We start from the raw sequence: 15178 nt of genomic DNA, 5'->3' as shown, positions 1-15178 counted from the left end.
TGACTCAGCACAGTTTTTGGATTGTGTGTGTACAATGTAAAGTTATACTCTTTTTCTATAAAGTGAACCTATTTTTCACCTTGTTACTAACAAATGGAGGATTGGCCAGACTATAAACCCCAAAATGAGTTTAATGGAATGACAATAACTTCATTTCAATTGTATTGCATTTTAAAAACATGTTTATTTTAAGTTGCATCAGGTTTTTGAAGACTTTTTTTATCTTTTTTATCTTGTTTTTTTATTTAAAGAAATCTATTTTGGCTAAGTATAAATCAATTAAATCAATATGTTGTGACATAGGGCTATTTAACCGAGACAGTTTGTATCTAAAAAAATTATGCTGTAACCTTGTTCCATCTGGGAACATGCGGATACCATGATAAACGATCCATTTTCGCACTACATCGGCATCTCAAAATCGTGTGCTAGCCATGCTGCATCAATCTGAATAAGCAGCAAGAATTTTCCATTAGAGCTGCAATATCCTTCACAACTGTTGTAACGTGTGCCTGAATGGTGTTACGTAAAAGGATGGCTTTTAGTCTGTTTCTTGTCTTTTGTGTGACAACATCATTCAATTTGTTCATTTGCTGTCGGTAAGCAGTAAAGCACGAAACTGCAGTAATAGTTTCGCTCGGTTTTAGAGGCTAGTAATACAATGCACCTTTCTAGTCCTATCATATGTACAGAAAGACTTGAATTTTCCGCTATGGTGACGATGTGGATGGCTCTCCAGCACTAACTCATGAATTTTTACTTTTGAGATTCTCGTCGTAGATCCTCTTTTCATTGCTAGTCACTTTATGCTACTTTTTTTTTGGTTGGAAAGGAAATAAACAATTACATTGTCTCTCTTTTGCGTATTCCCTGCTGCATATACATGTCTCCAGGTTGGTAATTGATCAATCAGTAGATTTAATACCGAAATACATGTGTTCTAGTTTATATAGCCATGCTTGAACAAGAATATGTGTAACAAAAAAGTAATTATAACATAATTAATAATTCTTCAGTATCGATCGTCAATTATTTATTTTGTTGGAGATTTTTTTAGTTATGGAAACAAACATCTGCCATTAAACAGTGTCGAGCTATATACATAAGTGTGATTAACAGTTAAAAGCTGTTGGAACTACTTTCAATTTGTGAATAACTGTTGAAATGAAATAAAATCGAGCCATGTTTGAAACTATTTTATATTACTTTTGATTAATTTTTTATGGATATAGGTATACAAAACTCTATAGAGTATACAGTCTAGCAATCTTTATTATTTTCTGACAACGATTCCATTGATAATTGTTTCATGTTGGTTTTAAATTTAAACGTGATGCCTAATTCCTTTCTAAGTTCGTTCTTAAACGATAACTTCCTCACTTTGCATTTGGCGTAAACATGCGCAGCCATTTCAGTAAAAGATCCGACCAATCCCAGAAAGGCTCCGACAAAAAGAACCAAAAATACACCACCGACGTTCTTCAAACCCAACGCTTCAGCCTCACTTGTCTCTGACGACACCTGAAATTATTTGTTATGGCTTGTTGTCTGACGAACAAGGATCAGAAATTATTTACCGAACAGGTACTACCGCCTCGTTTTTCTTTCCACCATTTTATTTTCAACTGAGTCAGTTTTCCAGTCTCTTGTAGTTTAATAACAGCTGTACTCAAGTCATTACGATATGGAGACTCTGGAATAAAATTGAATTAATTTTGGAGATTAGTTAATAATTTCTTGAGTATAAGATCTAAAAATAAACGACTGTAATAAAATTAAAATTATTATAAAAATAATAATTTGGATAAAATAATGAAATTAAGCTAGTCTTAATTGGAACTGTTTGAAATATGCGTTGTCATTGTAAACATAACAATGTTATCAAAAGTAATAACATCCTATTCTATAATTTTAACTGCACTAAGTATTCATAGAAATTATATAATATTTGTGATGACTATGTTATCAATAATATATAGTGTGCCATATCTTTACCTTTCTTCATGGCTATACCATATCCTTTGTCATCGAGTAGACCACCAACTTGTGCAAGACTACAATGTCTTTGTACAATGTATTCAATGGTGGTAGATTCCATAAAATAAGCGTAATTTTCGCTCTCTACTCTTTTAACCCCTTCCTCGTTATCTTTAGTCATATACTCTGGATGTTCCTTCAAATGGTTCCAGATATTTCGGTAACTGCTAAGATTGGAATCCTAAAAAAACACGAAAAGATAATATCATAATACCATTATTATATATGTAGGGTTATAGAATGTGGGATATCAGTTGATTTATGTGATTGTTTTTTATTTTAATCCTATTAACGCGCTTAACCTTAAGTGAGCCGGCTTTGTTGGCGCTGTGGTAAAGGCGACAGGGCGGTCCACCTGCTGTTGCGACAGTCGCGGTTTCAAATCATGCTGGGGCATGCTCGTAAATGTATGTGTGTGATTCTTTAATATTTGTGATTATCCTAGGCAAGAGTGCAAAATTCGAAAAGGAAAATGATCCTAGTCACGCCAGTAACCAGGCTGGGTAAAACCGGATGACTTCTAAGATCGATGATTTCTAAGTTGGTCACTCTCTTGTTGGTCAAAGAGGCAAAACTTTGAATGCGCAGTATTGTTTATAATAACATTGAAGAGACGAATACAAAATATAAAAATTACTCCAAATTTGTTTGTTACTTAGTTGAGAAATAAACAAACTTTATGAACCAACTAGAATATTATGTTATATTCTATTGAATTAAGTAAAGGTCAGCTGAATATATACATGGACTACTCCTAGGTGTAGGTTGAGTAACGTTATCAGAAGGTTGTCGACTGAATAAACTTACTCTGCAGAAACTAAAAAAACTCTTTTATAAAGAACCTGCATACCCTGAAGAAATTCTCAGTAGCTCCTTGTCTTTTGGCGCCATATTGAATTTCGGTTTGCCTAGCTAACTCCTCGATATTCTTGAATGGTGTTACTAAGGTTTCTACGGTTAAAAAAGCAGCTAAGTTTGCCGTGTAAGAAGCCACCATGATCAAAACGAAGAACCACCAGAATCCTGAAACCGTCCTGATGGAAATGCTCCTGAAATTCACCATAACTTCTTAACTCAACATTTTAACGCTGAGATAACGTACTCACGTCGGAGCTAACTCTGATCCTTGTTGAAGCAGACCGCCAATGGTGAACCAGAGCGAGTTTCTGATGCTGAACTGATTAATTAAGTATTCTGGTTCTTCGATGCAGGGGAATGGACTAGTCCATTCGCTGGGTGACAATCGCCCCATAATAAAAATCGATATTGATACCAGAAGATATGCAACCCCTAACATTATCCAGACACCTGTAGAGAATGGTGAGGTAAACATGAACAGACTTGGAGGTACTGGCTTAGGTTTTCGGTATAAAATACTAATTCCTGTAATATTTAATTAATTCATATTATTGGCTGATATCATTGGTAAGTAATCAAAATAATTTTTGTCAAACTGATTATATTTATTACCTAAGTTCATAAATGGCATGGTAAAGTCAACTGCATTTTCTCTTTCCGATGTTATCGTTAAGTCAGTAATTGCCAGGTCAGCATTCTGCAAATTATTTATAAACTGTATTAGTTAGTTATTTAGCTAGTAAAAATATTAACATACTTATGCTAATACAGAGGAAGAGTTTTGTTTTTATTTTAGACAGTTTGTTAAAGTTGAAATATATATCAAGACTATTGCGTTCTTCTGAATGCTTATTTTACTAATTAATAAATATGATTGTATGTTTGAATTTTATGGACAGAAATATTCTCAAAAATGCCAAGCTATCAGTACTAATTCTACTTAAGCGAAATCCCGTCATATAAGCGACAACTTTCCTACTACTTACACCATCAATAATTTCTCGAACCATACCATTCCATTCATTTGTAGAGCGATTAAAATTCCCAATGATACCATCTTTTTGCTCCAAAATGGTGTAGTTGAATCCAAGAAGTAAAGAAAGCTCGTCAATGACATCAACGCCAAAACCTTCATATCGGTCGTTACCAACTAACTGTTCCGGTATTTGTTTAATCATGACGTATGGATCGGTCTAGAAATGCGAATGCTGTTTTCAACTTTACAGCAAAATATTAGAAGATATATTTACCAAACACGTGATAACTTTAAAAGTTCTATTGAATAAACCTATCTCAGAAGACTGCTCCGTGTTGCCTGTGTATTGCCTCAATATATTCATGGTTTTACTTGTAGTGTTCCATTCCCCCACCTTGGTCAAACCATTCTCGGTCAGTTCCACAATATCCATCTTGAAATCCCTTCTAAATCCCTCACCATCAAATTTGATTTTACCTGTAATGATTCCGTCATAGTCTCTCTGTAATTAAAAGGGCACAATGAAATTTAAATCAGGACCATATCTTTGATTAAATGATGCCTTAATTATATAGTAGAATAGAATATAGAAGCCGTATAATTACCGAGTTCTACAATAAGCTTTGTGTGTAATATTATTTGTAGTTGTATATATAACCTAGGGAATTATTTGGTAAATATCTGATGGGCATGTGACTTCGATATCGTCAACAATTTCGCTTTTTATATAGGAATCTTATTATAGAGTAAAGAAAGATTTAACTGCATAGGTAGCCATGACCATTGCTTTGTGGCGTTCATTATCCAGATAACACTGTAATCGCCTTTTCGGGCCATTTTAATGATATCGTATGCACCTCTATGTTAACATCCGCTAAATCTTTTGATTGGTTCTTTTTTAACAGGTCAATTGAAAACTAGAATTAAATATATATGTTTTTACAGCTGTCTGATCATTAGTTTATGTATTATAGCATTTTGCGTGAAGCTTTATGTAATTGTGAAGGACGTTCGCGTGTTGATAAATATTGGTTTTTGAAGGGAAAAAATACAGTTGAAGCAAAAACCCTACTTGATGCCGAGTTTCCGGACACTGCCCCAGGAAAATCAACTACTAAGTATTGGTATGGTAAGTTTAGACGTGGTGAAATGAGCACCGAAGACAGCGAACGTAGTGGACGCTCAAAAGAGGTTGTTACCGACGAAAACATTTAAAAAAACCTACATAAGGATTTTGAATCACCTTAAATTGAAACTGAATGAAATAGCAAACACTCTAAAGATATCAACTGAACGTATACATCATATCATTCACAAATATTTGTGTATGAGAAAGCTCTGTACAAAGTGGGTGCCGCGCGGGCTCACTTTTATCCAAAAACAACGACGAGTTGATGATTCGGAGCAGTGCTTGAAGATGGTAAAGCATAATAAACTCGAGTCTTTGCGTCGATATGTGACAATGGATGAAGCATGGCTTCATCATTTCACTCCGAAGTCCAATCGACAGTCATCCGAGTGGATTGCATACTGAAGCGGATGAAGCCGCTCCAAAGCGTGGGAAAACTCAACAGTCGACTGGCAAGGTTATGGCATCTGTATTTTGGGATACGCATGGAATAATTTTCATTGGCTACCTTGAAAAAGGATGGACCATCTACAGCGATTATTACATAGCGTTATTGGACCGTTTGAAGGACAAAATCGCCTAAAAACGGCCGCATTTTAAGAAAACGGAAGTGCTTCACCAAGACAATGCGCCGTGTCACAAGTCAGTGAAAACGACGGCAAGAATACAATTCCTCATCGACCGTATTTCGTCGAATGAAGATGTGATCGCCGAAACTGAGGCCTATTTTGAAGCAAAGGACAAATCGTACTACAAAAATTGTATCCAAGAGTTCGAGGGCCGTTAGAATTCGTGTATCACCCTTGAAAGGAATTATGTTTAATAAAAAATAATAAATTTTTAATACAAAAAATATGTTTTACTATGATAGGCCGGGGACTTTTCAATTGACTTGTTATAGCCCGTCTGTTTTTTTAATTTGGACGCCATTTTCTGAGTGCAAAACAAATAGAAAAGTCCATTTAGAATTTACGTTTTTGTGACTAACTTATAATCAATGTGAGTTCGTTATACAGTATCTTACATCTAGTAAATATTGTGTGAATACAGAAAGTAAAGAAATAAGACATGGTATTCCTTTCTTCTTCCTTAAGGAAATTTCAGTTTCTGTTAAGAAACTGAATTGATCAAGCTCAATATCTCAAATTATCTGTTTCAAAAATCAAAAAAAAATCAGGAACGAAATAATTTTCTGGAAAAAGGGACAGTGCGGTAAATTTTGTTTATGAATAAATCAAATATTTTCTTAAACAAAATATATTTTGTGTAATCTATTAAGGAAATTTGAACTACACAATTAAATTCTTCGAATGACGGTTAAGGCAAAATGGTAAATACTGGAAATTAAAAACAAATTCAGCAATAACTACCTCAAAAATCTAACATAGGTTATGACGAGAAAACACACTATTTGCGCTGGAAAGGCACAAAAACAATAAAAGGACCATGTGTACACAGTCCACTTACTAGTATACACTGACTGTTTAGAAGAAACTTTCAAACCAAACGAAAGTGAAATTGCATATAATTTGCTGGTCATAGACTGAAAATTGAACAATCCAATTAGTGAAGTCGAAAGAAGTTATCAAATTCATCAACATTCTAAAGAAATCACCAGATTATGACTCTAAAACATGACAATTGCTGCAAAATCAACCAAAAAAAGGAATTTGTAATGAATGAACTCACCAACTTAATTAATGCAGATTTTCGACTAAAACATGCCCTAAATTCATTTCAATATGAGTATAATTATCATCATCTGAAAAATCTCCAAATGATGTAAAAGCCTATAGACCTATCACACAAAGTACTTAAAATTGATGGTGTGATGGTGATGAAATTGAGGGACTCCATTCTCATGTTCCAAGCAATCCAATTCCAATTGCAACTCTTATATTAAATCAGAACAGTAAAATAATTACGTCTTTTGATCATGTGCAGTGTTATGTAGTAAGGTTCATTTAATAAAAAACAATGTTAATGTTAATATATAAGCACTATTAGATTAGAGGCTAAGATAGGGCCGATGGATCTTCGTACTCGATTTATGTTGCTGTAAAGCAGGTTAGTCCACAACGAACAGTTTTTATAGGATATTACTTACTGAAGCAATCTTCTAAGTGTCATTATATAAAGAAAATCACATAAGATACTTATCATATAAGTTAATTATATTATGCGTGTATGCTGCTAATTGTACTGTTGAAATTTAGGGCTATAAAGTAAAAGGTTACGCAAAAAAAATACGGTTTAATGCTGTTAAATTAGCTTCCTCTTACTAGATAGTGTTATCACATGGATTTAATATTGTCAAATAAAGTGGCTTACAGATACCAATACCCGAGAAAACTACCTTTCGAACAGGAACTTTAGAGCCACAAAATTGGGTCAAGAAAATAGACTAGTGCCAAGCCACTGGTGATATTTAACTGAAGCTGTTCTTCCAAATAAGATAAGCATAAATTTAGTAACAATATGTTTTTCACAAAAATACTGAATACTAACCCCCTTTATCTGATTTACTATCGTATATCCGTACATCCAAGAGTCTGAGTCTCTGCAGTCGAGACTTTCCAGTAAGATGTCGCTTTGGATGTCCGGCATTCCGTGTATGACGTCGTAAAACAAATGAATGCCATCGACAAGTAGAGCCGTAGATAGCTTCAAATATCGATTCTCTTTCTCTTCGTTGGGAATTCTCATGGTGTCTAAGATTTCTTTGGTAAGTTGTTTAACGTCTTCACTAGTCGGATCAAAGATTCTTGCCTAGAATTTCATAATTAACTACATCTTTATAAATGATGAGAATATGAGATAATTATTTTAATCTACATAAAAAGAATATTTCTAGTTTCTAAAGGTAATTTTCTAGTCAGTTAAAGATATTTTTATATAAAACCGAAATTGACTATTTCTTAATATAAAAAAAATTTAAATAAAATATGAATCTAACTAATTAAATTGTTGATTAATTAAACACAAAATTAACAAATTTATAATTTTTAATATATTTTCAGACTATTTTTAGTTTATTTCTAGCTCTCAGATGTTCTTGTTCTTTTCTGTTATTACTTCTATGGTCTTGAGAACGTTAATCAGAATGATTTCTAAAATTGTTAAGCCATGTAGCCAAGTAATGCATGTAATCTGATCAGTTTTTCACTGCAGACAAAATACAATTGTTGAGAAAGGATATTTTCCATAGTCTTCTAAAATGTTTTCTCATGTTTCATTTGGTTGCGATTCACTCACTATCATCATTTTCTAACAGTTAAAAATAGTGTGCTACCAACCATACTTCATCAATCTGGAAAAATGCTAATCAGAGGGTGCCATGCCTGGTAAGTAAGCTGGGTGTGGCAGAACTTCCTATTCGATTTACAACAGTGTATTCTTCAAAACTCTTGCAATGTGTGGCTTAGCATTGTCGTGTAATATGGCTTTGCAAATATTGCTATGACATTTTTGCAAAAACATATAGCTGAATTTGTTCAATTAAAATCGGTAAACAGCTGCAGTAACAGTTTTATTCAAGCAGGGATTCTTTATGGTTATAAATATTTCTATTCGGAGTAGATATAGACAGCTTTTCTGGACTATCCCTTTACTTTTTGAGCTTGGGATTATTGTAGTCAAAGCTAGTCACAATAGACCACATAAAACTCTTCTTTTAATTTAAACACTTTCATTTAACTCATGCTGCCACACCTCCCCTTTGTATCGTTTCCATGGGTGTATAATCTTCTGGAAATTGGCTGAGTACTCTTTGAGAGTTTGAGTTAAGTTGAGACTTTTGGTCCTTTAACATTTAGTTTGTACCCTTTGGCTGTTCTTTGATTTTGATATCAAAACTGTCATACTGAAATAGTTGAAACTAAAATCAATAATTGTGACAATTCTAAAAGAGTTTTATGGACTCTGGTAGCAGATTTCTTCCAATGAAACAACAAATATAACGGTTGTAGAAAAATGTTTCCCTTCCATACTTAGCGTCTGCATACAATGAATAACTCAATAATATTAAAACGAAAACCGTTATTTTATGTAGATAAATGTCGTAGTTATCGAAGTAGTTAATGAAGTAGTTATCGATGATTAAAATATCATTATATAATTAATTACTCCTCTCTATTTTATGTAGATACATATTATACATATCATTTTATGCTAATAATTACAATTCACTAATAGAAATTACAAAAATGAACAGAATATAAAAATATGTGATCATTTTATCAAGAAGTGAAAAAAAATTGGATAAAATTAATACTTGAAGAAAGTGGAAAGCAATAGTGATAATTGATAAACAAACTACTATACCCCTGTAATATTAACTCCACCATATTGAAAAGGCTCCAGATCAATCACGCTGATATCCAAGTTCGTGATGATAAAGTTGTATTCGTCTGTCATCAATCCGACCTGTTGAGCTTGCGTCAATACCTCTTCGAGAACATCAATAGAGCAATCCAAAAGTATATTTTTATAGGGCGATTTTTTCAATGCATTCAGAACCTTGAAACTAATGTTATTGATCATCTTCCTTAGATTCTGAATTTTATCTCACCGTTCTATAACTACCAGCACTATCTTTATCAAGCTGGGTAAAAACAAGATCAATGCCAAGTTCCATGTTCAGTTCCAATAGTGGAGAGATTCTCAATAAACTTTCGTTATCTTCAAATAATATGATAACTTTGTCCCAGCCTAGGTATGCTATCTGAAAAACATTTCCCTGTAGGTGAGATGATTTGTGCAAGTATATTATTAGTGCTTACCAAATAATTAAAAAACTGAAATATCTGTTCAGGATGGGGGTGCAAGTTGATGACGCACTTGTTCCTGTCAACTTTCGCGTCGAAATGAATCTCGATCTGTGGTATTTCTTTCTCATCGCAGATCGCTTGAATATATTTGGAGGTGTATGGTGAGCTTGGACCGAACACTCCTATAACTCCGCGTTCCATCAGAGCACAGACACCTAATATATTGTTTTTTTAATATTAATACCAAATACCGAAGTATATTATAAATTTTAACATTATTTAAATTATTCGGTTAGGTTGAATAAAAGTTAAAAAACTGGAAGCGCCAGACTTCTAGATAAAAAAGTCCTGCGTGAATGCTTCAGTCCAGCATTACACTGAAAATGAATCGTACATGAGGGAATATCAGATTAACTAATCTTGAAGTAATTCAAAACGATATACCAAAATGAACACCAATTATAATTATCACTGTTATTTATAACAGGTCAATTGAAAAGGCTTCTTCCTGACACATAGATGGCGCTACTAGAATTAAATCCATATGTTTTTTAGTAGACCTAACACTCAAAAGATGCGTGTATAAATTTGACAGCTGTCAGATCATTAGTTTGTGAATTATAGCAATTCGAGTAAAGCAACTTGTTATTAAGAAAAAAAATGGATAAAAATGAAATTTCGCATGTTGATAAAATAGTGCTTTTTGAAGGGAAAAATACAGTTGAAGAAAAAACTTGGCTTGATGCCGAGTTTCCGGACACAGCCTCAGTAAAATCAACCATCAAGGATTGGTATGCTAAGTTTACACATGGCGAAATGAGCACCGAAGACGGTGAACGCAATGGACGCCCAAAAGAGGTTGATACCGACGAAAACATTTAAAAAATCCACAAAATGATCTTAAATGACTACAAACTGAAATTGAATGAAATAGTAGACACTCAAGATATATCAACTGAACGTGTACATCATATCATTCACGAATATTTGGGTATGAGAATGCTCTGTGCAAAGTGGGTGCCGCGTGGATACCTGGCTCCATCATTTCACTCCGAAGTCGAAATCAGCTGGCAAGTTTATGGCGTCTGTATTGTGGGATGCGCATGGAATAATATTCATTGACTATCTTGAAAAAGGAAGAACCATCAACAGCGACTATTACATAGAGTTATTGAACCTTTTGAAAGACGAAATCGGCGAAAAACAGCCGCATTTAAAAAAAAAGAAAGTGCTGCTTCACCAAGACAATGCACCATGTCAGAAGTCAGTGAAAACGATGGCAAGAATCCATGAATTTAGTTTCAAATTCCTTCCTCATTCACCATTCTTCAGATCTGGCCCGCAGCGACTATTTCCTGTTCTCAGATCTCAAAAGTATGCTCGCTGAGAAGAAATGTTTGTCGGCTGATTGCCGAAATTGAGGCCTGTTTTGAAGTAAAGAACAAATCGTATTACAAATATGGTATCGAAAAGTTGGAGGGTCGCTATAGTCAGTGTATCATCCTTGAAGAGAATTATGTTGAATAAAAAAAAATTCAAAAAAAAATGTTTTACTATGGTAGGTCGGGGACTTTTCAATTGACCTGTTACAATTACTCATTTTGATTTAAATCATGACAATTAAAATTGCTAGTTAAAAAAGAACACCATTGTTATGATATTGAATTGTTATAAATAACAATTAAGTTTAATAAATATGAAAAGCAAAATATCCAAGGAAAAGATGTAATTTCTTCAAATTTTTATAATGAAAGAGTTTTTAATTAGCATATTTTTAATAACCGTTATTTTCACTGTGCCTAGATCTTCTTTTATTTTATTGTATTCTTACCTTTTCTAGCATCTAAGCTATTGTAATATGAGGTGTTATAAGGTTCAGCTATAAATTCAATGGGTGAATTGGAGTATCTGTTATTCACTTTATTTACCAATACTCGGAAAGCTGCCTGATGCATAGGATCACTAAATAGGCCACCTGGTAAATATAAATAAATATATTAAACACGGTATTTGCTAATTTATTTTTTTTTGAAAATGTAAGGCTATATAAGAAGCTGTATACATTAATATTTGTTAAACTATAGTCCACTATGGGCACTGATTCTTCTTATCCATCCGTATCCGTATTTCAAACACCGACTTTCTGCTTATTAACATTTTCATTTTCTTGTTCTGTTAATAATTACTAACATGCTACTGTTGAAGCCGCAGGACTTTTAGAAATATTCTTCAATCAATTTTGCCACAGTTAGTGATTAGTTTTTCTGGCCCCAGCCAATGTTAATATCGTATGATCTTGATTTATATTCTTTTGAAGCTGCGTCTGTCAATAATTCTTTCACTTTTCATTCTACAGCCATATCCAAATAATTGTAATCTGCTTTTCTAAATTTGTTCTTTAATTGTGCAGGGATTTTCACATCTTAAACTAATTACGTTAGACCTAAAGTTTATATATGCTCCAAACTGTATTGTTGTCCAAATCTTCGAGCCACACAGAAGGATTGGCAAGATAATCTTTCAAAAGAGATAGTCTTCATTGCAATATTTCTTCGCTTTTACATGTACCGTCGTAGAGAAGAAGAAGCTCCTATAGCTTTGACGATTCAACTTATTATTTCGGCAGTAGATGCCACTTTCATCTTCTGGATTATTGATGAATATTGGAATGAACTAGCAGTTTGTAGCATCATATTCAACGCTGTTTGTTTTAATAACCTTGAAATTGCCAACAGAATCTGATGACTACCAGAGCCGCTAGGTGTGACTGAATAGGTATTACTAAAACCTAACGAAATTGTAAAAGGGGATTAGTATTGAGTATAATTGATGCGTTTTAACTATGGATTGATGGGGAAACGGGTGAAAACGTCACAAAATCGGTAATAACATATTTGGAAACACTCAAATGGGCAATCTTATTCCATTCACAATATTCCCTGTAGATTATAGATTATCTTGTAGGGTTACTATTTGTTCAGATCAATGAGAAGCAGTTATTGAATAAAGATAGAGTTCTTTCGATATTGCATTCACCTGTTGTCTGAAAGATAGCGAAATTAATAGGAAATAAAATAGATGCATTATTTGAATTTAATTTTTAATGAAATGTTTCATTATGCTCCAAAAACTAATTAATTAATTAATTCAGTTGCTAGATGTTCTTTTAGTTAGGATTTTATCTGATGCGATATATTTTTAACTGGCTTTATAAAAGGAGGAGGTTCTCGGTTCGGCCGTAGATATATTTTTTAATGTATGTTCGCCGATTTCTCCGTCAATTGTGGACCGATTTTCAAAATTCTGTTTCATTATTCGAAAGAGTGCATTTCCGAGATGGTTCCATTAGAACCAAGATACGATCTGATGGGGGCGGGGGGGTGTCTGGTATCGAGGGTAACGCGCAAATTTCAACGTACAATATTTTTATATATTTCTTATCCAAAATAATCAAATATGTTGGTATATAATGCCTAATATAATGTAAAAAGGACCTCTTTTGTTATTAACAAACAAATAGAATTCTATAGTATTAAGAATAAATAAGTTAATATACTATTATTAATGCATCAAATTTACTAATAAATCACTTGACCTATTAAATGCTTCCTTATAACACAACAATCATTTCTATAACATTTTTGACTTACCAATACGATAAATAGAATTTTCAGCAATTACATCCAATAACGAAACAAGTAATATAAACAGAACACATTTTATAATTTGTCGATGTATCATCTTCGAACAACACAAACTGAAAAAAACAAATACAAATATCGCGTAATCATGTAGGAATCTTGAAGTTCATAGCTGAAAACCGAGGATATTTTTAGAGCAACGAGGAAACGTTGGATTATTTTTGGATCGAATTTAGTGTGTCATTTTATTTCTAGCCGATCCTGTAGTAAAGAAATATCAACAGAGATTTATATTATATATTTTTTATCTGTAAAAATCGTTTAAATTCTTTTCAATTTGCGTGATAATCTAGATTGAGACACAGTGAATATACAATTTCTAGTCTTCGTTATTCAGATCATTTATCTAATGTTATCATAAAACCTTCACAAACCATCTTAGGCAATTTTAAAATAAATTACAAAAGTTGATCACATACACTTAAGTGGAGGGTTATCACATATGTTGAACAACGGTCCAATATACTTTATAGTGAAAATGACACAAAAAATAGTAAATCTAAGTAAGTTTAATGAATATCGCTTGATACAATGTTGAGTTTATGCTACACTGCAATACATAATGCAGCAATTTTACTGTTTATTTTAAATGCTTGCCTCCAGTGCCAATGTTTTACAGCCTGAAATTGATTATGAAATAGTAAAGGATAATGGAATGCATGATGAATTCCATTATCCATATATGGATAATGGATATGGATGACGAAGAAATGAAGTATTTATTTGATAAATATCAAACACCAACGGAAATCAGGAGGAACTTTGACAATAGTTTCAACACTTAACATTTGACTAGGTACATAGAATCACAGGCGTTATTGAAAAGGCCTACGAATATAATTTATATTCTTAGTCGTAGCGCAAGCCTTCGATAAAGTCTGATATAAGAAACTCATCTATAAACTTCATAAAATGCTGTCGAAACAGTTCGTTGAATTCTTAAACTCCTACTTCTCAGGCAATATGTTTAAAGTTAAAGCTTACTCAACAATGAAATTAATAAAAGTAGATGTACCGCAAGGCAGTGTTTTGGCTCCGTTTTTTACCTACTCTTTATATGTGACATATCACAAATAGAAAATGTTACTATGGTTATATTTGCTGATGACACTGTGATAGTTGATATTTGAGACGATAGCGGAAAAGCAAACACAAAACTGCAACAGGCAAGTTATATTATAAGTGTATCCAGAAAGGGAGAATAAGAGTAAATGAAAGTAAATCAATGCATATTGAATTCAGCGAAAACTAAACTATTCATTTACCCATAAGTATGAATAATATTATTATCCCACACGGTAACAATTAGAATTGTACCTTCGGATGAATATTGACGCAAAACTTCGATGATCACACGAGGATCTAATATCAGCCACAAGAAACTTCCAACTTTATATTAACAAAGTCGAATTGTGGTTGAAAACGTGGCATATCAAAGCAAATTAGACAAAATCTACCCATGTGACATTCACCCTTTGTAGAAGAACATGTCCCTCAGTAAAATTGAATAATCATGAATTTCCGCAAGCAGACAACGTTCAATATCTGGGAATGCATTTTGATCGATGTTTGACATGATGACAAATGCAAGCAGCTTGGGGTAAAACTAAACTAAATGCATTGGCTGATAGGATGTAAATCTAAATTATCATTAGATAATAAGGTTTTGCTATATAAGTCAACACTTAGGCCTATTTGGACCTATGGT

The 15178-nt window shown here is 33.2% G+C and overlaps 1 protein-coding gene across 3 annotated transcripts; it reads right to left on the bottom strand.

Annotated features, from left to right (window-relative positions):
* Positions 1–1184: 1184 nt before the first annotated feature.
* On the bottom strand, positions 1185–13573 carry LOC143191450 (glutamate receptor ionotropic, kainate 2). 3 transcript variants are annotated; one of them, XM_076396528.1, is made up of 14 exons: positions 13420–13573; positions 11601–11744; positions 9782–9984; positions 9571–9723; positions 9324–9518; positions 7509–7769; positions 4146–4373; positions 3882–4088; positions 3508–3592; positions 3144–3420; positions 2888–3086; positions 1996–2218; positions 1578–1693; positions 1185–1521 (listed from the first exon to the last, which is right to left on the bottom strand). In XM_076396528.1, exons 1-14 carry the CDS (start codon positions 13508–13510, stop codon positions 1261–1263), a joined length of 2643 nt encoding a protein of 880 aa, XP_076252643.1. In that variant the 5' UTR covers positions 13511–13573; the 3' UTR covers positions 1185–1260. The 3 variants fall into 3 exon arrangements, with proteins under 3 accessions (XP_076252643.1, XP_076252652.1, XP_076252661.1); XM_076396537.1 differs by having other exon boundaries at positions 3144–3345; XM_076396546.1 differs by lacking the exons at positions 9324–9518; positions 9571–9723; positions 9782–9984; positions 13420–13573.
* Positions 13574–15178: the final 1605 nt, after the last annotated feature.

The sequence above is a fragment of the Rhynchophorus ferrugineus genome, unplaced genomic scaffold (genome assembly GCF_030347505.1).
Source record: "Rhynchophorus ferrugineus isolate W39M unplaced genomic scaffold, kcgeb_rfMv2 rfM1, whole genome shotgun sequence".
In the NCBI taxonomy this organism is placed as follows: Eukaryota; Metazoa; Arthropoda; class Insecta; order Coleoptera; family Curculionidae; genus Rhynchophorus; species Rhynchophorus ferrugineus.
Note: the sequence above shows the minus strand (reverse complement) of the source record. Positions and strands in the feature narration are given on the sequence as shown.

Bases quoted from the DNA above. Each gene is read 5' to 3' on its own strand.
- LOC143191450 (XM_076396528.1), bottom strand. From the start codon at position 13,510: ATGATACATCGACAAATTATAAAATGTGTTCTGTTTATATTACTTGTT. The intron at 11,745-13,419 runs GTAAGTCAAAAA...TATATTTACCAG, and splicing joins AAATTCTATTTATCGTATTG to GTGGCCTATTTAGTGATCCT. The intron at 3,087-3,143 runs GTGAGTACGTTA...GGTGAATTTCAG, and splicing joins GGATCAGAGTTAGCTCCGAC to GAGCATTTCCATCAGGACGG.